Genomic DNA, 26,358 nt, shown 5'->3' with positions numbered 1-26,358 from the left:
CAGTAGTAAATAAAGCTGAACAAATTTAACATAATTTAACTAACACTGAAAATCTCACCTTCTTGAGAGTTAAAATCATCTCTGTATGTTTCTGAGCTTGTTGCATTGTGACTTGAAGGGATGCAAGCTCATCAAGAGCCTCAATACACCTGTTCACATCCTGTATATAAACAAGAAATTAGTCTGAAGACTTAACTTACATGTTAGTAATGTTTAATTAGCCATACTAATCTAACTTCTGTGTTCAGTGACACCTTCCTATAATATCCTTCATTTGACTATGTACTTAATTTTAGAACAATTTATGTAGTCAAAGTTGCCTACAAAAATTTAACACCAGTTGTCTCTAAGCTACTTCCATAAAAGGCAGATGATATTTGACTAACTTGTAACTTTTAACAAGAATTTTATCCTTTCAACATACCAACTCAAGTTTTACTCTGCTTTCATGATTCTAGTACTTCTATGCTTGAAGCTGTTCACCATAGTCAGGCTTTACCATGCACAATTTCTCACAAGTGATCAACCACTGAGAAGGCAGCAAAGCATCTTAACTGGACTGTAGTTAATATAGAGAACTGTCCTTGTAGATTCCCCACGTCCCCACTGTGCTTTGCCCTCTTTTTAAGTAAATTTTCTCTGATGCACCACCATCCTGGCTGAGGGGCTCAGCCATGCCCTGCAGTGGTTCATCTGTTGCAGCAGGCTGGAACTGATTATGTCTAGCACAGGGCAGTCCCCCACCCTCACTACCAGAACCTTGCCTCCAATACCCAGAAAAACTCTGCTTCCCTAGCTGGAACAGCTTGCTGCTCCTCACGCTGCCATACTTCTTCACTCACACTTATTTTCTTATCTTCATATTTTCTCCAAACTGAACACTCCCTGCTCTCTTGGCCTCCCCTTTTTCAACATATGCTCCAAGCCCTTAATCCATCTTTGTGGCCCTTTATTTGGCACCCTACAGTAGGTCCATATCTCTGTTGTTCTAGGGAGCCCAAAATACAGTCCAGTGTCCCATCAGCACCAAGTAGATGGCAACCACCACATTCCTTCCATGTTCTGGCAACTCCCTCTCTAATGCAGCCCAGAAAGCTGTTGGCCACTTCAGCACGAGCCACCAATATGCAAAAGCATATTGGTGGCTCATGCTAACCTTGGTGTCCACCAATACCCCCAGGTCATTTTCTGACAGGCTGCTTTTCAGCCACTCAGTCCCCAGCCCATGCTGGAGGCTTGACGTTATTGCTCCGTAGGTGCAGAACTGGAACTGAAGTTGATGAAGTTCCTGTTAGCCCATTTCTCCAGCCTGTTCAAGTCTCTCTCGATGTCAACACTACCATCAAACCTTTGATTTTTTTCTGTATCATGTGCAAACTTGCTATAGGTGTGGTTTGTATCATAATCCCAGTCATTAATGAGATGTTTTAATAGTATTGACTACCAGTGACTGGCCTGTAGCTGGACTCTGCCACCATTAGTTTTTTGTGCCCTGTTGTTCAACCAGTTTTCAGTCCACCCTTCTATCCACTTTTTGAGTCCAGTCAGTTTGTCTTTGAAGCTGTCCTGACAAACAGTGTCAAAAACCTTTTTAATCTTAATATAAACAACATCCACTCCTTTATCCACCAAGCCGTTCATCTCATGGAAAAACATAATTTTAGTCAAGCATGATTTCATCTTCATTAATCTATGCTGACAACTCTCAGAGCTCCTACTGTACTTCATGCCATTGGAAACAATTTCCTGGAGGATTTGTTCTGTCACATTTCAAGGGATTGGTGTGAGACTGACTGGCCTGCAGTAACCTAGATCCTCCTTCTACATGATGAAGGTGACATTTGCTTTCTTCCAGTCCTCAGGAACCGGCCCCTCATGACCATGACTTTTCAAAACCAAAATGGAATGGATGGACAATGACATCATCCAACTCCCCCAGCACTGTTCTGTTTTTTCTGTATCAGGTCTCTGTCTAAATGTTCTCTAATTTGATCTTTGTCCTCTGAGCATCAAGGTTTTCTTGTTTCAATCTTCCCATGGTTTCAGGGACTAGGATTCCTGAAGAGAACTGTACAAGCAAACTGAGGTCAAGATGACACTGGTTACCTTAGCCATCTCCTTTTTTACCAGACTGCCTATCCCATTCAGCAGCAAGCCCACATTTTCCTAGACTTCTAAGATGAATCAATCTTGAGAAGGAGGTAATCCCTATAAGTGAGCCAGATCTCCTTGTCCTGTCTTCCCTCCAGCACAGTCTCCCAAGAGATTCTTCCAAGCACATCCCTGTAGACATTGAAGTCTGCTCTCCTGAGTCCAGGGCTGTGATCCTTTTCACCCTGCTCCCTTCTCCCTGAACTCTACTATCACCATCACTGCAGCCAAGGTTGCCCCTGACCAGATCTTTGCTGTGTAGAGGAATCAGGTCTAACAGGGTGTCTTGCCTTATCAGCTCCTTCATCACCTGTGTTAGGCAATTACCACACTCCAGAAGCTTCCCGCATTGCTGTGAAATCCTCATGTCCCTTCAGCAGATACCAGGACATTTTAAGTTAGAACCAGAGATGTCTCCCAATTGTCTTAAGATGACTTCATTCTTTAATTCTCCCTGATCAGGTGATCTGCAGTAGACATTCTCAGGATGTCACTCATTTTGATTAGCCCACTAATCCTAACCCATAAGCTCCCAGCTGGCTTATCAGCTGTCCCAGTGCAAAGCTCCACACATTTCAACTGGTCTCTCACATAAAGTTATCCTTCATCTTGTCTTCCCAGCACCCATCTTTCCTACAGAGCCAGTAAACAGGTAAGGCAAGGCTCACCTCACTTCTCACCAAATTTCTGATACCAGTGAAACCACAGCCCTGCAACTGCAGACAGATGTCCAGTTCCCCAAGGTTGCTCCTCATGCTATATGTATTAATGTAAAGCCATCCCTAAGAGAAAAACAGGTGTGCTGACGTTCCAGAAAGGTTATGAGAGTTTTCCTCATTATGCTCAATGTGCTGATGCTTGTGGTCATGCCACTTCAATCCTGTTCTGCAAAGGAGTTCTGTTGATTACAAAGTCAGTTTACATCACCCTGCTGATGTCTGTTTACATCTCATTGCTCTCCTGCTCCACCATTTCCTCCTCTGCTACCATTCCCAGTTTGATGCTCTTTAACTAGGTTGGCCAGCCCCTTGGCAGCACTACTTTTGGGTCGATCCTGCCACATCCTAGCACACCTATCCCTTCCTTTGCAAGTGTTTTCCTCAACAAAGGGACCACCACCTGGGTCCCCATACCTTTACCATTACCCTCAGAGTCACATAGTCATGCTTGATACTTTCCAAGTGTCCCCTGACTGTATCACTGGTACCCAACAGAGAAAATCTGCTGCAGCAAACAAATAGTCATAAGGCCAAAAAGCCTCAAACATCTATCAGTAACATTCCAAATCCAAACCCCTGACAAGCAGCAGATTTCCCCTGACAGTTGAGTGGAGTCCGTGGACTGGAGCCTTAATCACTAGCATCAGGAAGTCAGCCACTACTGCACCCAATGTCCTGGTGTTTCCACATGGCTCAGCAAGCTGATCTGGCACCAGATGTTCTATTTTACGTAATTCTATCTGAATGTTTCTGGTAAATAATTTATTAGGTAGTATTTTCAAACAAAACAGATTTCATTTGCTGACGCTCATCTTTCACTGCCCACAGTAACCACATTTAAGAGCAGTTATCTTTCATATGGAAAAGATTCCTTTCATTTTCAAAGTATTAATTAAAAACAAGAACACATGTCAAGTATTTCCTACTGGAATCTGACACATGAATTAGTTTTAAAAAAATATATACTTACCAGATTATCAATTTTCAGGGAGTTCTTTATTTCTGCATGTATCCTTTGAAGCCTAGAATCCACTGAAGTTTCTGAAGATCAAAAATAGTACTAATGAATATTTCTCAATCACATTAGGTTTGCTTTTGCAGAAATGATTCTACAAGTATGAACCTCATACAGAATGCAGAAGAAAACAGGCAGGCATCCGACAGGTAGGTGCACACATAAATATGCCACAGGGCTTACAATCAGAAAAAAAGTACAGTTTTTAAAGCTGAACATTATTGGCAACCCACACAGTTTTCTCCTCAGGAGTAACAACTGAAAAGAATTTTCTATTCGAAAACACAGCTGTCACCCTCTAATTGTAGGCCAGCTTAACAAGAAGTTTTAATAAATATTAAGAGTTACAAAGATGGAAGACCTTCAATGACAGGACACCTGGATATTGATGGTTTGTTTTCAGTAAACTGGTCATGGTACAATTTACAGTCTAAATCCATCCAAATAAAATGTTCCCATTACACATGCCTCAGAAGCGTGAAAGATGAATAAACCTGGCGTTCCCCAATTCACATACTGAATGCCTGTTTAGATTTGCTATGTATTCTGAACAATAATGCAAGCAGTTTCCTTTAAGTCAAACCCATCTTGGATGGCTTTGGATAGTTTTTATTCCCCCTTTGCTGCAAACATTGGGTTGGTTGGAGTCCATACCACTGCATCTATACTATACTACAAATTACAGCCAGTGGTTTGGATTGCTCTCAAAGATGGGAGTACTGAAAAAGGAATTACTTATCCCTATGAAGGTCAGTCTGCAGGTATGGGTTAGAAGACAAGACCATAGTAATCTGAATCTCAGCTTCCTACTTAGTGAGAGGTGGTATCTAAATAGTTTCAAGAGGTCCCTCAGAGTACTGTGTTATGAGAAGATAGAAAGGAAAAAATGACAGGAATAACTGAAGGGATTTATATCAAAGAATAAAAGCTTTTTTTCTCGTGTTCATGAACTGAAGAGATTGAAGTTTAAAAGCCCAAAGGACAGTAAAGTCAGAATAGGAAAGACCTGTTCTACTGCACTGCATTGCAGAACAAAGATAGAAGGACAAAAATGCACTGTTTCACAGACCTGAAAGAAGCATCACAAATCAAACACCTCAGACTGAGACCACACAGCCAGCCTCAGCAGCACATTATCTTATCCAGGAAGAAATTCCATTCAAAATAAAAAATTACCAAAAAGTACTGTTTAGATTCTATAAACTAACCTCTCTTCTTCTCAATCTTCTTAACTTCTGCTTTCTTGCCTTCTTCTTTACTCTGCCTATCAAAAATGTTGAAATGTTTTTACAATGTTGTAAAGCCTGCTTTTTTTCCCCCCAGTTTTTGGATGAGATTCAATATTTTGATATATTACCTCAGTAAAACATCAGCATGCAAAAACCACAAAGAGCCAAACCCTGGTTTTCAAGGATGAACAACCTAACAAAAATTAATTAGCTAAGATACAGCTGATAAATCCTCCATACTCACACCCATATTTTTCTAGAAGCTGCAAATGCAAGGATTTTAAAAACAAGTAATTTCCAAACTGTATTTTGGTTTTTTTGTTGCACAGATTAACTGGTAAAATGGCTTTATATGGAATTAACTTATGGAGAAAGAAAATACTTTTATGGGTTTTAATATTTACTTTTATTTTAAAAGTATTTTATAATTATAATGACAAAAGGAGTAAAATTATTTACCATTACCACAGGGAATTTATGGAGAGATCAATTAATCATAATCAGCTCCTATATGACTATTTTCTCAAATAATTAATTGTAGCAGTACACATATCTTACAACTGACCATAAATGTATCAGTAATAATTTAAAAGTTCTTGAAGGAAGTAGTAATAAAGAAAAAAAGATTTATTACAAGTGCAGTGAAACCTCCTGGATCTTTTTCCAATTGTATCACTGAAAATAAAGCTGGGAATCAAGAAAAACAAAAAAAATTGTCTCCAGTTATAGGATGAAGACAGGCAGAAGTCTTTGAGACAAGTTTTTGGGCTCTTTATTCAGAGAAGATAATGAACTTCTGTTTAACAATTCCTCAGTTTTGTCTTACTGAGGGATTTAGAAGCCTCCTTTCAAAATTTCAGTGTATCACGACTAAATGTTCTGTGACTAGTTTTCTTCCTGTCATACTAATATGCATACATAAAACATGTAGGCCTTCATGTCTTACCATCTTCCATGTTTCTTTCATAAAGTACACAAAACTCATCTGCTTCAACTGGCAGCACAATCTCAACAGTACAGATAAACTTTATATATGTACAGAATGGTGTACAAAGCACCTTAACTAAATAAATACTAATGAAGTGGCTACCAGAAGATGGGAACTATGATGATGAGCAAAATAATCAAAACACGTATCAGCCTATACTAGTTTACTTTTTATCAATATTGAGTTTTGTGGTATTAGTCATCACCTATAGTTAAATTCATTATACTTTCACTAACTAATTCTCCTTTATCTTACTGAAACAAAACGTTATCTACCCTCCAATGCATAAAATATGACAGCTATTTAAAAGCAGAAATTTGGTTGTTATAACTAAATCGATACATGAGAGTTTGATTCCCCAAATCAAATCAGGATATGTTAAATAGTGATACTGTAGAAGTTACTAAGATGCTAAGGTAATTTATTATCTCTGAAACTGGAAATGCTTAGGTTTGCTACAAGTAAGTAGAGTATTTATGTTAGGTCTCCAGAGGAGTGACAGGAAGAAGACGAAAAAGTGCTGGAACATGAGAAAAAAAATCCAAACAAACTCAATTTTTGTTAATGAATGTGAAATAGATAAGATTTTTTTGTTACAGGTAAAGGGGACCTTCGTTCTCTCCCTTTCCTCCAAATTTTTACCTTATTCTCCCTTCTGCCCTCCCACCAATGGGGGGGATGAGAACATCAAGCTCATGTGGTGCAGCTTCTTCATTCATTTGCAGAATAGCTCTAGCGAATGAGTCAGATTTCTTCCTATTGTCCTACCCTCCAAGTTCCCGGCAGGATCTTCTCTCTATTCTTGCGCTTGATTTGTAGTAAGTAATCTTCTAAATGATGTCTGTTCTTTTTTTCAGTCAACTGGCTTTACAAATGCTAGAGTAATTATTTTTTCCTTGTTGTGTGTGACAGCATGTGCTCCAGCTGTCAGACAGCAAAGGAAATGTTTTCCTGGTAACCTATACATTCTGCACCTCATCAAAAATCCATATCCATGGATTAACAGGACCTCCGAAGTCCTACCAATTTAATCTAAAAATTTTAAGAAAAATATATGGCTATCCTGAACAGTTTTTCACACTGATCCCTTTTCACATGGATATTTCTAAGTTAGTTCTAAAAGGAACCCACCAGTTGTCCTCTGCTGGAGATTCTACATCACTGAAAGACTGACATAACTTAATTTCTATGTTCCATTCTTCCCATTCTCCCACAACAGAACATTTTAATTTGAAGAACTTTTTACTCTCTCCTCAAAAAGAAGTTAAGATAGAAAACCAAAAAGGGCAGGGAGGAGGACAGTAGAACACAGTGCAAACCAGTTCAGAAGTTTTTCAGAAGTTTCACCTACTGTTAGGTTCAACATATTCCTACAACTTGCAGGCATCACATGTTAAAATATACTCACGATTCAGACTCTGTCTGTTCCTCTTGCTTACGCTTTCTTTCTGTTACTTCTCTGTCATGTTGGCTTCTTACAATGTTTCTTCTGTGAGCTGCTGGAAAACTTCTTCCCCCTTTTTTCTTCTGTTTTCATTTGGCGTTTTATGATTGGAAAGAGAAAAGTAAGATTATTAAATTATTGTTTCTGTAAACAGATGAAACTACCCACACTAAGCATCTCTGAAAAACTCTACTCCATGGAGCAGCCTGACAAAAACTGGCTTTCCCTGAAACTAAACACAATTTCATTAGTCCTTTCTCCATTTTTTCTTTTCATTGGAGGGCAATACTAAGCACCAGAAAAATGAAGACATTACAAATTGTTGGCTAGAGATAGTTCTGTACCTTTCAAAAATGTGATTTCAAGGCACATGTTCTCCAGATGCACCCAAGGAAAACAACATCTGTCTTCCAAGGAACACAGATTAAAAAAAAAAAAAGGCTTGACACTTAGATCCTTTGTTAAAATGAGAAGTGTCTTAGAAAAGATGATTTCTTAGAAAATATTAAGAGGTTCCTGAAAGAATTATTTGAGACAAATATAGTTCTGAAACTTTTATTCTATGTATCTGTACGCCAGCCACAGGACTCCTACCTTCATTAAGAACTAGCATTAACTTAAGAAAGATCTCCAGTGATACTACTTTCCTCTGTAATAACTTTATCAGGAAAGCAAAATTATACCTTGTCCCCTTCTTGTTCTTCTCCTTCATCTTCAGAATCAGAAGCTGATCCAGAACCCACTTTTGCAACGTTTTTCCTTTTTGGTTCAGCCTCTTTCTTTCCTTCCTTTTTATCAAATTCCTTCTTTGATTTCTCCTCTTCCTTCTGACTTTCCTCATCTTTTTTCCCTTGCTTTTTGGGCTTTTCTTCTGGTCCTTTTTTCTTTGCCTTCTCCTCCTCACTAACACTAAAACAAAGAGAGTATTTAGGCATCACATCCATTATTTAGAGTAACTTAAAAAAACCAACATTCTAATGCAAGAAGGGTCTGGGTTTTTTAAGCACAGAACAATAAAAATGATGAAGTTAATTCACTTTTAGTTCACTTAACAACTTCAAAAATACCCTTTCTCTAAAATTAAAATCCACTACCTGTGGGGGTGAAAAAAACCCCAGCAAATAAATACCAGTATGGAGGGTCTAATAAAGCTAACATTAATATAAGTGCATAGATCCTAACTTAAAAAGTTCACACTCAATGGATTCTCCACATGCGGATGGGACTGCAGGACCCAGACTGCATGCACTGTAAACTAGGTTTATAAAGTATACTTATTCAAGTTGTTCATATTCCAAAACTATGCATCTGCCAATCTATAGAAACCTAAACCTATGTTCAACTTTTCCTTGAGTTACTAGAAGCGCTAGACTTGACATAACAACAAGATGACAAAACCAAAATTCAGGTAACTAACAGTGTTGCAATTCCATCAGAAACGATTTCTGAAACAAAAACGTAAGAATAGAAAATCACTGTTTTATTTTTGGGTGATGTTGTATTTTCTCCTAATAAACTTCTTTCCTCTTCACTCAGCATACAATCATATAAGGAATTTTGTATAGATTTGACAAATTACGAAGATTAAGATCTCTTTCCTGTTTCAGAAGCATCCTTCCTTGAATTACTCTGTATTATAAGAATATTTACACAAACAGTAACTTATACTGAACACTAAAGGGGCAAAAACCTGTCAGGAGTAGTAATTTTGAAGTCTTAACATAAGGAGTAACACAGCTGACAATGAATAAGCTTCATATTAAGAAGAAACTCACAAGTCACCCTCCGAAAGACATGACGGTTTCACCAACTTGGGTCTCCCTCTTGGTTTTGGAACTTTTACTTCAGAAGCTAGTAGTTACACAGAAATAACAGGTTAGTCCACAGCTACCATTTTGTTCCTTGTCTATGTGGAAAGATACTAACTCAACAGACGTAAGCCACACTTAAATGAAAATATAAAGCCTTACTTTGTTATTGTATAGAATTCAAGCGTTAATTGAGTACCAAACTTATTCAAGATCTCTTTGTAAAGTTAAAGGGTTAGCAGTTTTTTTAGCTGACTGGTGAATTAAAAACTTTCATGTTTTCTAGCCACAGGCTTTGACTACTAATTCTTGTGGTTTTTGCAATCTATGCAGTTGCGATTTGCTTCACATGTTGCATAACTGAGCCTTAAATTAGATAATGAGAAACCAGAAATCACACAATGAAAAGCAGTCACTTATGCTTACATTTATACAGTTTGTTGTCCACTAGTTTTACTCATATCTTGGGTCTTCCATTGCTTTTCAGGCTAACAAACCACTGTCAAGAAGTTCTACCACCATACTACAGTGCAGACCAAATCTCTTCATTTCCTCAGATTCGCCATATTGTTAGGAGTAAGACAAACAACCTGCCTTCTTGGCACTTATGTACCTCAAATGCTTGTCCAGTACCACAGTGACTATGCTGGCAGGAAACCTAATACTCAGTGTCTAAACGCTTAGTGGTCTTAGCACAGAGCACTTCTAAGCATTCTGTCAACAACAGAAAAGGCTGCATAGTACATTTTCCAAAAAGGTTTTTTATATAGGAGGCAAAAGCACCTCTTATAGATCCTTTCCTGCTCTTCTTACTGACAGTAGTTAGTGGAAAACAGCAAAAAATGGTGATGATAAAACCACAAATATTATAAATGCGTATTTAGTGCATGTAATGATATGGCAGTGGGGGATGAATTAATACTCAACTTTCTTACAGCTTCCACGGCAAAAGTAATTAAGTCTATTTAATTGTGGTTCCACTATTTTTATATTGTCAGCAGATACAGAGGACTATAAATTATTTGTTTCCCTGACTAGGTGCTCAAACAACATATGTAACTGCTGCAAGAACTGTCTTCCAAAGTAGTAATTAGTAATGAAGAATATCTGCAAGCCTACCATTAAAGTGACAATAGATCATTGTTAATTTGAAAGAAACAGGCACTACAGAACTATCACAAAATGGTTCTAACAAAAGATTCCAAAAAATCAGTTTTATTTTCTTTTAATTTGCCTATGAATTGACATAGACCATCTTAAACATATTTTTAAACAAGTCTCTTCAGCTTTTTGTTTTTCTTGTCCTCTGAACTCCACCTACAGGCTACTTGTTCCCCCAGTTCTCATCTTTGTGTTTTACGGATCTTCTAACTCAATCAATCAAAGTACTTCATAGACACTTAATGAATACAAACCTTTGTGGAGCAAAACTGCCAAAGAGCTCCTATCATATATCTACACTTTAGCAGTATTCTGTGAAGAAGACTGACCTATTCTAAAGGTAATACTTGTACCCCAAACCAGCCAGTCTTTAATTAAGAAGACTAAACATTAATACCATACCATACATTTAAATCCACTCACGTTCTGAACTCATGAATTTGAGATATTTTCTCACTACAGTCTATTAGCAAAATCTGCCTTTAGCATGCAAAAATACTCTGTAGTACTTCAGGGGAAGGAGATAACTCCGTGACTAATGCTAATGAAATATTTCTGTGGTGAAAAAAGTAAAATCATTCTTCTGAAGTTACCTGCTGGTCTTCCTCTTTTGGGGCTTACTTTTGGAGATACTGGCCCAGTAGCTGTTGCTGCCCCTGCTGCTGCTTCTTCAGCTTCAGCTTGTTTTTCAGACTAATTTAAAGAATGAATTTCACAAGTGAAAAAACACATGGCACCAATATCTCAATTACTTTCTCAGAAAAACACCTTCAAACTTCTAGAAATGTTATTATGCTATTGCTTGTACACACAAAAGAAGTCTCTGAACTTAGTAACAGATTATACTTAAGTATTACTCATTTCTCCAATCCCAACGGGAGAAAACAGACAAGAACTTAAGTGTCCTGGACAAAGGATAACTAGACTACAGGTACAGCATGCTACTTTTCTGTGACAAACATACTAAGGTCACAGATACTTCATACTCACCCCCCATCCCTGCTGTCAGCTGTAACTTCAGAAGCTAAGTGTTTTCAAACACAAAATTAAAATCTGCCCCACTTAACTGTAGTTTTCAGTTGGGTCAGTGCCCTGATGTGGCTTGCTGTGTGACCACAAGAATTTAAGGCTAGCGTATGCTGAGCAAGCAGCTGGAACTGCCTCTGTCAATGTAACTCTATATTCTCCCAGGTTGTAGAGACCACAAAATCACAAATTTGTGAAAAACGGAGTATTTCAGGTGTTAGTTCAGTGTGATGAAGATGTTAAAAGATTTCAGAGCTTCAAAGCAGGCTATTTTATTAGCAGTTTATCAACAGTTATTATCTTATTTTTTCTTTTTTGTAATGAGTTGTTTGGGAAAGATAGGGACTCCATATTCCACATTAAGTTTAAAAAGAATTTCATTCCTGCATATCTTTCAGGCACTTGAAAAAGGGGAGAAGGGTGTCAAACACTTCAATTTATGCACAATCTGTCATTAAAGGAAATAACATCCAGTATTATCACATCCAAAAAATTCCACTAAGGTGAAGTAATTAAACATACTGTTACCTTTCTTTTTCTTCCTCTTCTAGCAACTTTAGGAATAGAAGCATCGTTTGTTTTTACCACATCCTGTGAAGATTAAAAATGATCTTAAGAGTCTTAATAAAACAAAGATATATTTAATTTATCCTGTGTTTTTTTTTTACACAACTGAAGCCTCTGGCACATACTTTAGAAAAGAAACTTGTAACGTACATGAAGACACTTCCTGCTTTTAAATTGTTAAAATCAAAAATTATTAAACATTAGGAAGAAATTCTTTAGTGTGAGGGTGGTGAGACACTGGAAAAAGCTACCCATAGAAATTGTGTTAGCCCCATCCCTGGCAGTGTTCAAAGCATGGCTGGATGACACTTTCAGCAACCTGGTCTAGGAAAAGGTGTCCCCGTCAATGATAAGCAGGTTACATCTCAGTATTTTCTAAGGTCTGTTCCAAACCAGACCATTCCATGATTCTGTGATTATCTGGTACTTAGGACTTTTTCCTGAGAGATAAAAAATAAACTAAGTACTAAATAATATTCTGTTCTAAATAAAGATGGTAGGCAGTGATGTTTTAGTCTGTCTGGACCATTTATCTTGTCTTTAAAAGAGGTACATTTACAATACAGTAAGTGGTAAGTGATAAAAAACACAGTCTTCCACCGGTTTTAACTGATAGGACAAATCAGATTAAAAATTTCCTCTCTGATGAAAACTTCAATTTCTGGGAACTTCAGTGAGTGAACACACAAAGTGTTACATAATTAAACAGCTCCTGAAACTGTCAAAGTAGTAATAACTGTACTGTCTTAATACTCAGTAATAGATTTACACCAATAAACGTAAAATTAAGATGTTCTCTGTTACACAGAAAAAAGCTCTCACATACTTCTTTACTGGTTTTGTCAGAAGGCAGATCATCTTCCTTTGAAGTATCCATCTCCTTTTCTTCTGTTTCAGCTTCTGTAGTTAAGTTATTATCCCCTTTAGGAGATAACTGCAAAGCAAGTCAACACAGGATAAAAAAATGCATTAGAAAGTATTTTATAGTGAAAAGAGAACATGCTAATTACCATCACGCTGCTCTTCACTTTAATTAGTTTAAATCTGTAGGTACACTCATTTCTTAGGTACCCGTTAAAAGCCTAATCGTACTGGACTACTTCCTCCTGCAGCATCTCTTATGAGGAAGGGCCAAGGAAGCTGGGCTCTTTCAGCCTCATGAAGAGACAACTGAGAGGGGACCTCATCAATATGTAGAAGTGTCTGGAGAGAGGGTGCCAAGAATATGGAGCCAGGCTCTGCTCAGGGGTGCCAGTCCATAGCACAAAAGGCAACAGGCACAAACTGACACACAGGGAAGCTCCACCTGAACATGAGGAAGAACTTCTTTACTGTGCAGTGACCAAGCACTGGAACAGGTTGCCCAGAGAGGCTGTAGAGTCTCCCTCCCTGGAGATATTCAAGAACTGTCTGGACACAAAATCCTGTGCTGTGTGCTCTGGGATGACTGAACAGAAAGTTGAGCTAGATGACCCACTGTGGTCCTTCCAGCCTGACCCATTCTGTGATTCTGCATGAGAAGAGCGGGAGGGAAGGGAAGCTTTTCTTTCCAGCCAGCTTTCTGCAGTTTTGTGCCTCAGCTCTTTTGCCTCAGCTCTTTTTCCTTTGGAAAGTTGAACTTTTGTTTTCCTGGGACTTCATTTTTTTTTCTTTTTCTCTCTGCTGGACGGTTTCAACATCAGAATACATTGGGAGGATTTTCCACTGAGGCCTTGGCCCTGGAGGTGGGCCTACCACCCCGTCCCAGCTCCAAGGAGGGGGAGAGAGAGATCTACGGAAGGACTCTTGAAATTTTCCCAGGTTTCTCTCAGCAGAGTGAGGGGTTTTATTATTTAGCATTATTATCCTTTTCCTGTTTGTTAAATAAATAGTTTTTATCTCTTTCACTTTCCTTTGAGGAAAATTTATTTTTCCCAAACCTGGTGGGGGAGGAATGGTTATAGCCTGCCTTCTCTCAGAGGATATATTTCTAAATTTGACCAAACCAGCACAAATTTAGTGCCAGTTAAGGATACATGCCATGGCTGTGCTTCCTCACAGGTTCTTGTGCACCTGCTCACTGAAAAACCACGGGAAACTGACAGGTCCTTGGTGTAGGGTAAAAACTACTTGGCAAAAGCTAAAACATCAGTGTGTTATCAACATTATTCTCATACCAAACCCAAAACACAGCACTGCACCAGCTACTAAGAAGAAAACCAACCCTATCCTAGCCAAAACCAGGACATATAGTAAACAAACCACAAGTAAGTTGTTCTACCATTTGTGAGATTGTAATTCATGTACTTTTCCCTGTTTTGTTGGGGTTTTTTTAACCTTTAAAATACTAGTTTTGCTTTTGCGAACGCAGTTAAAACTAACCCCAGATAAGGAACAGGTGCTATGTATTTGACACATTTGCAAATTCTTCAGTTACAATTGTGAAACAATACTGAAGAACAGCTTGCAACACTTACAGAGAAACTACATTAAATCTTGACAAATAATCAAAATGGAAACAGAGGTTAAGAATAAAGACAAGTCTATTCAAAAGAGTCTGACATTTAATTTAAGGGCACTGCCCATCCCGTTGAGTAGTAATTTCCAGAAATTAGTGACGACAATGAGATATCATAAATGTATCAATCCCACCTGCATGACAATTTTTGTCGTTTTAGAATTCTATCCTTAAAACCACTGAGAAGAGTTGACAATATACAGTATCTCTTCCGTGCCATATGAAAAATATCCCCATATCAACATAACATTCAAGAAAAGACAAAAGTTCAAAGCAGTGTACTATTAAATCATTAAATGTACAGTAAGCTATGAAGCTTCACCTCTTACAGTATAAACTATGTACTGCTCCAGCAAATTGAAACAAAGGTGCTTCAGACTGAAATGACTTTTTTTTTTAGGATAAATGCAGTATGTTTAAAGAAAACACAATCTTGTTTTGGAAGGCTTCTAAGGTATGCACACATTTACAAAGCAAAGAAGCTAAACTCTGTCTGTAAAAACTATTGCATACTGATTTCTGGCTCAAGAGTTGAATTGATACAGCTATTAAATTCTCTATATCCTAAGTTGTTCATTAAGGATATGATCTAATTCAAGCCAATTCTTATAAATCTGTTCTGACACACACACTCAAGTACCCTTTCACCCATGACAGACCCTAATGCTCTGTTCCACTTTTCAATATGAATGGTCATAATTGAAAATTACAGTCATACCTGCCTATCATATGAAAAAGTCTTCAAAAACAGAAAGGGGTAAGTTTAACTAATTCTTGGTGATCATTTCCAACTTCTCCTGCCTAGGAAGTACTGTATGAATTTAGTTTAAGTGTATTATGATACAGAAATGCAGGCTGGTAAAGAAATTAATTTTCAAAAAACACACAGAGCACCATATAAGGAAAACAGAAGGACAGAAGTATTACTGTAAGTATATCTGAAAGGAAGCAAGCACAGGCAGTTACAACAGTAAACCACTGTTAAAGTATTTAAGTAAAGACTTGGCAATATAGTTTTGACTTGAAAATGTTTCTGGCAGAACAAAGCAGAAATTCAATCACTTACTTTTGGGACAGAATACTTTTTTCTTTTGGCTCCTGCTTTTTCTTCACTCCCCTCAGCAGGCTCCTGACTGCTTTCTTCAACAGTCTCATTGATAGGAGTGTTAACGGCTGGATGGGGCTTCAATTAAAAAAAACATCAAAAATGAGATCTAAATCCCCTCCTCACCTGAGGTGTAATCTCCCACATACATTACTGAAGAAAGCATCATGTCAAGGAATTCCTTATTAGAAGGACTAGAATATTAAATACATCTTATTCATTTTATTTCATTACTTTCCAGTTTTCGATTTAACTTGCAATTTCTTTATTATTAAACTTTAAAACTCTAGTGCTGTAACGACTAACTTCTCCATTATCAATACTGCAATATAAGTCTTTTCTTTTGAATAATATATCTTAACATATCTGAAAGTTAAGAAAAAAAACCTGTTTTGGTCAAATATAACTTCTGATGCTACTATAAAGAAGTGTATTTTAAAATACACTATCAATCCTAAGTGATTCAACTACTTGTTCCTGCAAATGTAAGCAGAAAAAGGATTACAGTAAGGTAATTGGTGAACTAGAAGTTAAAAACATAGAGATAAAGCCTAAATTACTCTTTTTTCTTCCATTACATTGTGTATGGCTTTCTCCCTCTTATATACTAGCTCCTGCAAATAAAGCTGGCAGAACTCCCCTGACGCTTCTTTTCCCCCACTGGGGAAGTGGGTTTGGGTTTCAGCCCAACCTACAAGCTCCTTTCTGCCCTCTCAACTCCCTTACGAGCAGTTACAAGCAACATCTGCGAAGTATAAATACTGCTCTCAGAACATTACAGTTTTGGCAATATAACAGAAAATCTGGCTCTCAGAAGGCCTTACTAAGATAAAAAATGCAGTGGAGAACTGCTAGAAAACAACCCATTTTGCCACTGCTTGGGTCCACTGGAGGCAACAGTGGCATTTACAAAGCAAAAGCAGATTGCAGCTTCTTGAGCCTAAACTGCAGACAGTGCAAACTGAGACACCCAGGTGCCAGAACTCTCCACAACTGAACACGTGGTGCTACCTAGGGCCATGGCCATCCACGGCAGCACCACCACCAGGAACTGGGGTATATCCCAGGAATGTCGTGAACCTCGATGCATGTGCCATTCTCATGGCCCACACACTGCAGTGAAACTGCTGAGTCAGTGCCACAAAACACCACTCAGCCAAGATAGAAATGAGAGGGCAGCAAGTCCCAGCAGAGCTCTACCCACCAACAGAGGAGAGAAGGATCTTCACAGGCTGCTGCAGATTCTTGGTGGTGACTACCTTTCTCATTTTTTGTAATTCTCCACTTTTCCCTACTTTTCTATTTTCTTCCTCACTCTCTTCTTTGACAGTGAATAAAAGTGAATTACTATTTCGATCACCAACATTTGACCTTGCCTCTTAATCTTGGTCCTGGTGTATTCGAGTCTCCCCACCTCCATGACAGGCTCAGGGCACACTCCCAGACTGGGACATAGGCCCAGTAAAAGGACAAAAAAAGAGGAAAAAAATTGCAAGTGAATGCCCTGTACAAAGAGCTGACAAGTCTGCCCCTTTAATATCATCAAGGAATATCTTAAGATGCATTCACCACCAAGACCGCAGCCAAAGAAATGTGTCCATTCACCTATGAACTGAATAGTGCAACGTATTAGCAGGCCGTAATACATTATTCTACTTTAAACATTGGGAAAATGGCATATTTACTCATCAGTTACGTTACCTTTCCTCTCAGTTTCCATAAGCAACTACTTGCCTTCACTTTCAAGATCCCTCACTGCCTACGCTCATCCCTCTGCTCGTGGGCAGGTGCCGGTGACATGGGTGGAACCAAGTCCACCCCTGCCCTGAGCACGCTGCCCATTTGGTCCTGGGGAGGTGACTGGCAAGGGGTGAACAGGCCCTCAACATCCCACCTCACCTGGGAATAGATGGTGCCTTCACCCAAATAGCAATGGGAGAAGGGGGAGAGAGGACGGAGGTCATGGATGGTCATGTGATGAGAGAGGATGGATGGTCATGCACAGAACAAGATGCCTGCAGAAGGCACAAGACGTTCTGAGGCAAAAGAGGTGCCAGAGTCAAGGACAGACTAAAAGAGGAGACACACAAGCCATTGCCCAAGCCAAGCTCCAGCCTAGAGGAGCTGCCTCATGTTGAGGAGTACATTTAGTGAAGGTAACTGGTATCATCGCAGATTGAGCTGTGAGCGGCAGAAGCCAGAGGCAAGAGATCTTGAACTTTGCATAAAAAGGGAATGGTGGCCAGCCAGGTGAGTGGACACTCAAGAGACAGCTGGGACCAAGTACTCAATTGTAAAACCCAACAGTTTCCAACCTTGGACTGCGACGGTATAAACGTCCAGGGCTTCCTTTGTCCAGGCTCCCTCCCAGGAAGCACTCAAGCTCTTATTCTGTGGTAGCATCATGATTAAATTATTTTATGGATCCAGCTATCTGACACTGCTAACAGAAAGTCAGGGTCAAGCCAGTAAGGAAACCTTGTTTGACTGTGTGAGTGTGGTCTGTGCAGGGAGTCAGCAGTACACCCAACGGGATCACTGGAGCTGTCCGCTGCAAAGGGCCTCAGACCCAGCTCAGGTGGTGGCAACTGTGACTGTCACAGTGTTTCCTGGATGGTCAGACATGGAAGTTCCCTTAACACCAAGCACTGGCAGAGGGCAGACAGAAGGTACACGCCAGGGTTGGGCTGCAGGCCATGGAGGAGCCCACACCGCAGTTGCTGCGTAAGAAACAAGGAACAGTGAAAACAAAGTAACTACTTCACACCCGACTTTCTCCTATACCACCACTGTCTTACCCAGGGGACACACTGTAACGTGCAGAGAGGACACTGGGGACTAACAAAGCAAGAGCAGAGGTCGCTAGAGGGAAGCATGTTTCTCCAACTCTTTTATTTTTGTCTTTGTTTCTTGTTACCAGAACTAGCCACAAAAAGCATATGGCAACTGACTAAACTGCACCAAATTCCCTGATGTGAATGTTTTGCGGCCTATACTATACCCCTTTTTGGCAAAGATGCTGGAGCCTCAGAAGCTGATTTCAAGCACTCTGCTACCCTTAAAACAAATACCAGCTTCCCCATAAACTCCCCAGCAACCCCAGGTTCAGCTAAGATAGACATAAGTCTCTTGTTCATAGCTAGTACAGTGCTGCGTTTTGTATTTAGTATGAGAATCAAATTCAAAACTCACAGATTTTTTAGTTGTTGCTAAAGAATGTTTACTCTAAACCAAGGAAAACATTACTTAGTAAAAACTAAAGCAGTGTTATCAAAAGGATTCTCATACGAAATACAAAACACAGCACTGCACCAGCTAAGAAAATTAACTCTATCCCAAGGGAAACCAGGACATTACACACTTAAACATCCACTCCTTCCCTGACTAAAATACCCAGAAGTCCTACCCCTCAAAAAAACCCTTAGCTGTTAAATGACAGTCACAGAGACTCACCAAGTAGATAAGCATCTTTCCCTTATTAGTAGGGGCTGAAAATATATGCACGTGTTTCCCCAGCTTTGAGGAGAGGGTAATATGGCAACATCCTTGTGAACAGGAAAGCTGCAACAGCCAAACACCATGGGAACTAACCAGAACATGAAATAAGATGCCTTTGAAGTCTCAGCACTGTGAATTGTATGCTGTTGAGTGAAGTACTGAAAAGAGAAGGCTCATTTCAACGCACAAGCCAAAGCAACTGAAAACAAACCAAAAACCAACTATCATACTACAATTTTTTTCTTCTTGGAAAAGCAGAAGGTTGCTCCATCTCATCTAAAATCTTTGGCATAACAGTGACATCATACTTTAAGAACTAAACTCAAAAGGAAGTGCTTTGGAAAAAAACCCCATGAAAGATGCATGATTGAATGACCTGACATTTTCAGAGATGTCTCAAAGAAACAATCCAAGTACATCCTTACTGGCAGCTTTTTTTCAGATTAAGTAACACTTACTGTGTCCTATTTTATTTTACAAGATGTCCCATCTAGAAAGCCTTTTGCAGATGTACTCCAATAGCACCAACAAGGACTACCCACAAGTAAGAACAAAAGCTGACTAAAGGGCTTGACTTGCTCCAAGTAAAACTCGCTTTTAATAACACCTAGCACAGGGTGGAAGGAGAAGACTATCAAAAGGAAAGCCTTCTAAAGTTAAAGGGCAAATTCAGAAGAAAATTTGCATAATCTACTGCATTACTGCATTCTTTCTGTAATTCAAACCGATCCAATCTTCCTGCTCAAGCAGGGAAACACACAGCTGGCTGACCAGGACCATGTCCAGAAGACTTCTAGGTATCTTCAAGAATGAAGACTCCACAGCCTCACAGAGCAACATGTAGCAGTGCTCGGTGACCCTCATAGGAAAAAAAAAGAATCTTCCTTATATTCAGAGAAAACCTCCTATGTTTCAGTTTATGCTCCTTGCTGCTGGTCCTGTCACCAGAAACCCCTAAAAAGGGTCTGACCCAGGCTCTTTGCACCCTTGCTTCACATATTTGTATAAATTGCAGAGATTCCACATAAGTTCACCAGGGCTGAGCAGTCCCAGCTCTCTAAGCCTCTCCTCACAGCATAAATGCTCCAGTCCCTCATGTTCATGGCCCTTCATGGGTCTCTCTTTCCAGTATGTTCATGTTCCTCCATTTGTATTGAGTAGCTCAGAACTGGATGGAGGACTCCAGTTAAACCATTCCTACTAAGAAAAGTTTCTTCTTCCAGTAATTTTAAGGTTCACTTAGAGGAACACTTTTAAAATATGACCGGTGGAAAAAAAAGCTTTTTCTTTCCTTTCAGTAAAAAAATAGGGAAAAAACTGTGAAGAACAACCCAATGGCTCTAGACAGAACCTGACCAAGAAAGACAGTGTGAAAAGTGATGCTGCTGCTGAAGCTGAAGAACCTGAATGGAACTCAAAAGATGAAAGAACTATACTGCAGAAAAGCTGTTACACTAAGAAAACCTATCTCTTGGCAACATGTTTTGTGTCTTCTTCCAATTAGAGATGTATCTAGGAATGTCTGATGCTACTGGAAGCACTGCTTAAATGAAGTGACAGATTTCTGCAGTGAAACAAAATATTAGACAAACTTTTTACTGTTGATTATTTATACCCAAATTTCAACCTAGTTAGAATGACTGGTAACACACAAGTTATAGTTTACAATTACCTCAGCCACCCACAGAACACCTCTTTTCAATTGTCAGGATAAGGTGTATCAATTTGTATCATACGTTAGCAGAAAGAATCTGTTTCTTATTACTACAGTCCTTCGCACTGTGATATGAGGATTAGCATCTCTCCATATCCCAAAGAAGAAAGTGTACACCTGGAATACATCACCTTCTGACAATACTTCAGAAACTCCTTACATCTTTTTCCATGTTCTCCTTCAAACTAGAAACACAGTAACTTGGGGTATCTTATGAAGCAGGAATTCATTGGTGCTAAAATGGCAACCTGGCATGTTGTGTAAGAGCAGCAAATAAAAAGAGAAAACAGCAATTCTTTTTTTTATTATTGCAGCATTGCCTAGAAGACCCAATGTAACCAAAGTCAGTATACATTCAGTGTACATAACAAAACTAAAAGTTACAGAATGTTCAGAGCAAGCAAAGACAAAATGAGTAAGAGAATTTGTCTTCATATTAAATTTGGGTCCTTTTATGGATTGCATAGTTCTGGTTTAAGCTTGGAAGTCTTACAAAAAGGACAAGAAGCAAGGAACTACTGATGGACAAAAATTGAATCAAGTCATGTGACAGGGGCTAAAAGGCAAACATTGCATTGCTTCCGACTGCTAGAATGAAAATACTGTGTGGTGGGCGGTGAACATACATCACAAGGGACAGAGAGTTTCAGTAAGACAAGTCCCAAGTAACACAAGAACCACTTCTTGTTAGGGTGACCAAAAAGGCTTCTCCCAGGATGCATTGCTCTGTTCTGTTAATCTATCCCAGTTTGGATTCCCCGGTTGGCTGTCAGCCTCTACCCCCTCCTCACTCCCCCTGAGCTTCCCCACTGGACCCCGTTCCCTAGTCCCGCCTTTGCCCCAGCCCCGCATAAAACTGTGAGTTCTGGGCTCATGTTTGTATTTGCCTCTGTAACCTTCGACAGTGTAGCAGCAATGAATGCTCCTGGCGGAACGCACCCAAATGCCCTTCTCAACTCTTTGCTACCGACTGTAGCACTGAACCCACCCGTGCATCTGTGGGGGTACACGGGATCCCACGGAGCTGGGCAGGGACCCCACAGCGCCTCAACTGAATGGCCTCGGACCATCCCTGACAGTGTCTCCAGTAGTTCCTAGATTTAAGTCCCATTTGAGCAGCCATAGCCCCAAAGAAACCTCTGAGTTCTATCAGGGGCTCAGCAGCGGAGACTGACAACCTTCTGGGGAAAGAGAAGACTGGTCTAAAGTCAGTGGACCAATCTTAAGACTTTTATTTGACCCTCTAAGGTAATATGGGTCACTTTTGTATCCTTTTTTGTTAATTGCCTTTTATCTTGAGGGTTGGGAAGAGAGGGAGATGGGGCAGAATTCTCTCATCTCCTGAGAGGAGTTTTTCTCCCAGTTCTAAGAGTCCTTGTTCGCGAAAATTATCGTTATACCAAGGAAGGTTTAAAACATTTTGTGCAGTGGTTATTTATGCAGTGGTTAGTTGAGCATTTAAAACACTTTGTGTGATGGTTGTTTACGTCGGGAGGTTATTTGCTTTACAAGCTAGCAAAAGCTGTTGATAGTCTTGTGAAACTATCAACAGATAGTTGAGATAGAACAGATAGAAACTATCAACAGGTTGAGAAATGCTAACCCCACTTTAAAAAACCCTTTACCGCTTCCCTCTCCCTGCATCCCTGATTCCTCTGCCCTGCTTCAAGAGAAACTGGGAGGTGGATTCTGCCAGAGTGCACAGGTTTGCTATCATCTGCCTGCCTCCGCCTGATTTCTTTTGATCCCTGCCCGGGGTAGTGATGGCCAGGCTACTCCAAGTTCCTTCCCAGACCTCTTCCCTGTACCCACTTCCCCAGTTTCCTCTACTTCAAATTTGCTCCAAGATCGCGGTGGCAGCAGAATCGGTCCCGCAATCCCAGCTGCTACCTTTATTTTTAGTTCTCCCGCCTCCACTCCCCTCAAACAAAATGGCGGATGCCACGTGGAAGCCCAAGTGGTAGTGGTGGGCTTTTCACCCGCACGTGGTCCCCCTCCCCCACCTGCTCCCGCTTATGTTACCGTGTGTGGTCCCTCTTCTATCCCTGGCCCCTCCCACACATCGATAACGTGCTGCGTTGGGCCCTTCTCCCTCCACTGAGAATCCGTTCCCAGCCGCAGATCTTGCATCTCTCTCCTGTGTCCCTGTCCCCTCCATCAGTGGCCCTGCTCGTGAGAACCAACCCACCTCTCGTTCCTTTGAGGCCAAGACCGAGAGTGGGGGTGGTAGCAGCTGGGGAGACTCCAGGATGCCTGGGGACAGCAGCACCTCTGCGTGCGCTGCCCTGCCTTCCTTTCCTCTGCTGCACAGCCGTAGTGAGTTTGCAGGTGTGCATGCTAGAGAGCAAGGTGCTGCAAAACCTGCTGCAAAAACGCAGTGCCCATACCTGCTTCGTGAGGGGAGGCTGTGAAGTGTTCGCACCCACCTGCTCCAAGCCCTGTGCCGGACCAGCTGCTCCCACCAGGCTCAGCCTGCCCCTAAGTGTCAGCTCTGTGCCCTAGCCAAGCTGGCTTCGGGCACCAGTAGCCCCAGTAGAAGCCGTGAGCAAAGCAGCAAAGACTCCCCTGCAAAGCCCCTAGGACTGCACCGGCACCCTGACCCCACAGGTTCCTACCACAGCTTGAAAACCCGCGAGCCAAAGCCGTGGAGCGGCACCGGCACCGAGCGCAAGAACAGCTGCTAGAGCTGCTGTCCGAGAGTGCCCTAAAGCTAAAGTCCAGCAGCAGCTACAGCCCCAGGCTGGACTTTCCTCAGCAACCGCACGGGAGCTTCCAGAAAAGCCGTGGCAAAGCCACTTTTCTCCCCCGTCGCTGCTGCCGCCAAGCCCGCCGGCAACCCCCTGCCAGCTCACGCCTGGCTGCCTCTCCCCGCCGAAGCAGGGGCACGCCCAAGCCAGCCACACTGCCTGTGCTGCTGCTTGCCATGGCCCACCCTGGCTGCCCACGTGGTGCAGGGGTTGAAAGGGGGGGTCATTCTTGTTCTCGGCCAGGTAGACCTGGCCTCCCCTGCTGTGGCAGTGAGCTGGAGCCACTTCCTGAAGGGATACTTTGTCCTGGCACCCCCCTGCCAGCTCCACTGCTGCTATGCGAATGCTGTGATGCTACCTAGTCGCAGCTACTGCCGCTTGGCTCCCCCAGCTGCAAGAACTCTGCCCACGTGGTGTCTTTCACATCAGCCCTAGCCCTGGCCGCAGCCCCCACTCCTGTGCTGCAAGAGAAGCAGAAAGAGGGGGTGGTAGCAGGAGCCAGACTGTAGGACTCAGACTGTTCCCAGAGAGCTGCAAAAACATCGTAAGGGAAGCAGTCGACCTGACCAGCTTGCACGTGCAGCTAAAGCAAGCAGAAAAGCAGCCAAAGAAACAGAACAGTGAATTCTCAGATTCTGATGCTAAGTGTGAAGATCAAAAGACTGCGGTGAAGAAGCCAAAGGTCACGTGATACCTGGAAACTGCCAGAGGAGAAAACAAGCCCTGCACCAGCCCAGCGAACACCATTGCTGTAGACACAACACCAACCAAGATGAACAGGGTACAGTCAAAAGAGCAGACAACCACTGCTTGGAAACGGAGACGGTGCAAAACAGCACTGATGTCCACCACAGACACAGACTCACCGTCCTGTAACCAGAACTGCAAACAAGACTTGAACAGGTAAGTCAAGACACCCTTGGTGTCTCCCCAGATCTTACCTCTTCTGTTGCTTTCCCAACAGTTAATTTTCCCTACCACCACCCTCTGCTTTGCCTTTCCCACAACCACACTCCGCAATACTCCTATTGACATGTTTTCTGTTAACTTGCACTCCTCTCTTTATTTACTACTTGTTATTTATCCCCTAACCACGTGTTCCCATACCTTTGTTAAGTTATACTATTCCCCTTTCCCCAAAGTAAAAGAGGGGGGAAGGGAAAGAACCCCCCCATTTGAAATGGGAAAATTTTAACTTTCTTTGAAACCCCAACAGAAGCAACTGCCAGAGCCTGTGCCCACATTCACCACCAGGATGCCCAGCACCCAACACCTATCACCCTGCCATCCTCTGGATGTTCCTGGTACCACCAGCAGTGAATGCTTGAACTGTGCCACAGCCCAAAGAGAACTGTGTTGCTTCAACCTCACCTTCGCCTGTGAGAGCATCCATAGAGAAAAATCCTCTAAAAGATTTGAGGACTTGCTGGTACATTAGGCTGTGGGTGCTTCTGATCATTTTGTTGGCTTGTGTATATTTGGTTCTTTGGGACACTGGGTGTTGGGATCCTTGGGGGAGGCCTTTTGTTTAATACAGAAAGGAGGAATTGTGGTGGGCGGTGAACATACATCACAAGGGACAGAGAGTTTCAGTAAGACAAGTCCCAAGTAACACAAGAATCACTTCTTGTTAGGGTGACCAAAAAGGCTTCTCCCAGGATGCATTGCTCTGTTCTGTTAATCTATCCCAGTTTGGATTCCCCGGTTGGCTGTCAGCCTCTACCCCCTCCTCACTCCCCCTGAGCTTCCCCACTGGACCCCGTTCCCAAGTCCCGCCTTTGCCCCAGCCCCGCATAAAACTGTGAGTTCTGGGCTCATGTTTGTATTTGCCTCTGTAACCTTCGACAGTGTAGCAGCAATGAATGCTCCTGGCGGAACGCACCCAAATGCCCTTCTCAACTCTTTGCTACCGACTGTAGCACTGAACCCACCCGTGCATCTGTGGGGGCATGTGGGACCCCACTGAGTGGGCAGGGACAGTATTAATACTGCACACTAAGAAAGCATGTACTGAAATCTTACAAGGATACTTGTGGACATAGGTATTTGGTTTCAGAATACAGAGGGTAGAGTGACTGAGACCCCAAAAACCCACCACTTTTCAAACACAGTCACAAAGTTAAGTATTTCAGGAATATATATAGTCATAAGTATGTATGTATCTCCAGTTAAACAACCTCCATCTCTTTTTATGCTATTGATACTAGACACAAATAATAAACAGTATTTTAAATTTTTAGAATATATGAAATTTTGTCTAAGCTGCAGTTAAACAGGAGCAGTAAGTCATTCCTCTGTGTCAGGAAAACACTTGTTGCCTTTCCCCTCCTCCCCCCAAAGCAACAAAGATTTGTAGTCTGCATAGCTTACCTGCTGATGAGAGAATTTCACTTTGGGATTATTGTCAATTTCCCACAACCCTTCATTAAAACCCTTTCTTTTATTTGGTTTGCCATATTTATCTTTATTTTCTGAGTAAGGGAATATGTCCTTTGGTCCCAAAAATGCCCTTAAGGAAAGAAAGAACAAAATTTGGATTTTAATTGGTTAGTATTTTCAAAGAAGTAAGCACCATGTGTTACTAAAGGTTAAATTCATTACTACTCTTCTGCTAGTCCTTAGTTTTTTAAACTTTGGCCTGCAACACCCCAAGGTTTCCATTACTACCACCACACAGAGACTTCCCTCC

General features: G+C 41.1%; 1 protein-coding gene across 3 annotated transcripts in view; it reads right to left on the bottom strand.

Annotated features, from left to right (window-relative positions):
• The window catches only part of PSIP1 (PC4 and SFRS1 interacting protein 1), a 38,355-nt gene that overhangs the window by 6,282 nt on the left and 5,715 nt on the right, over positions 1-26,358 (bottom strand). For 2 of the 3 annotated variants that reach the window (XM_048291079.1, XM_048291080.1), the window contains exons 4-14: positions 26,040-26,178; positions 15,672-15,788; positions 12,935-13,042; positions 12,070-12,141; positions 11,109-11,208; positions 9,322-9,397; positions 8,230-8,455; positions 7,511-7,629; positions 5,094-5,149; positions 3,841-3,911; positions 59-160 (exon numbers count right to left, since the gene is read on the bottom strand). In XM_048291079.1, the coding sequence (XP_048147036.1) occupies positions 59-160; positions 3,841-3,911; positions 5,094-5,149; positions 7,511-7,629; positions 8,230-8,455; positions 9,322-9,397; positions 11,109-11,208; positions 12,070-12,141; positions 12,935-13,042; positions 15,672-15,788; positions 26,040-26,178 (1,186 nt within the window). The remainder of the gene's footprint in view (positions 1-58; positions 161-3,840; positions 3,912-5,093; positions 5,150-7,510; positions 7,630-8,229; positions 8,456-9,321; positions 9,398-11,108; positions 11,209-12,069; positions 12,142-12,934; positions 13,043-15,671; positions 15,789-26,039; positions 26,179-26,358) is intronic. The other variant, XM_048291081.1, reaches the window with a different exon arrangement.

Source organism: Corvus hawaiiensis, chromosome Z (assembly GCF_020740725.1).
Source record: "Corvus hawaiiensis isolate bCorHaw1 chromosome Z, bCorHaw1.pri.cur, whole genome shotgun sequence".
Classification (NCBI taxonomy): Eukaryota; Metazoa; Chordata; class Aves; order Passeriformes; family Corvidae; genus Corvus; species Corvus hawaiiensis.
This window is presented reverse-complemented; position numbering and strand designations above follow the sequence as displayed.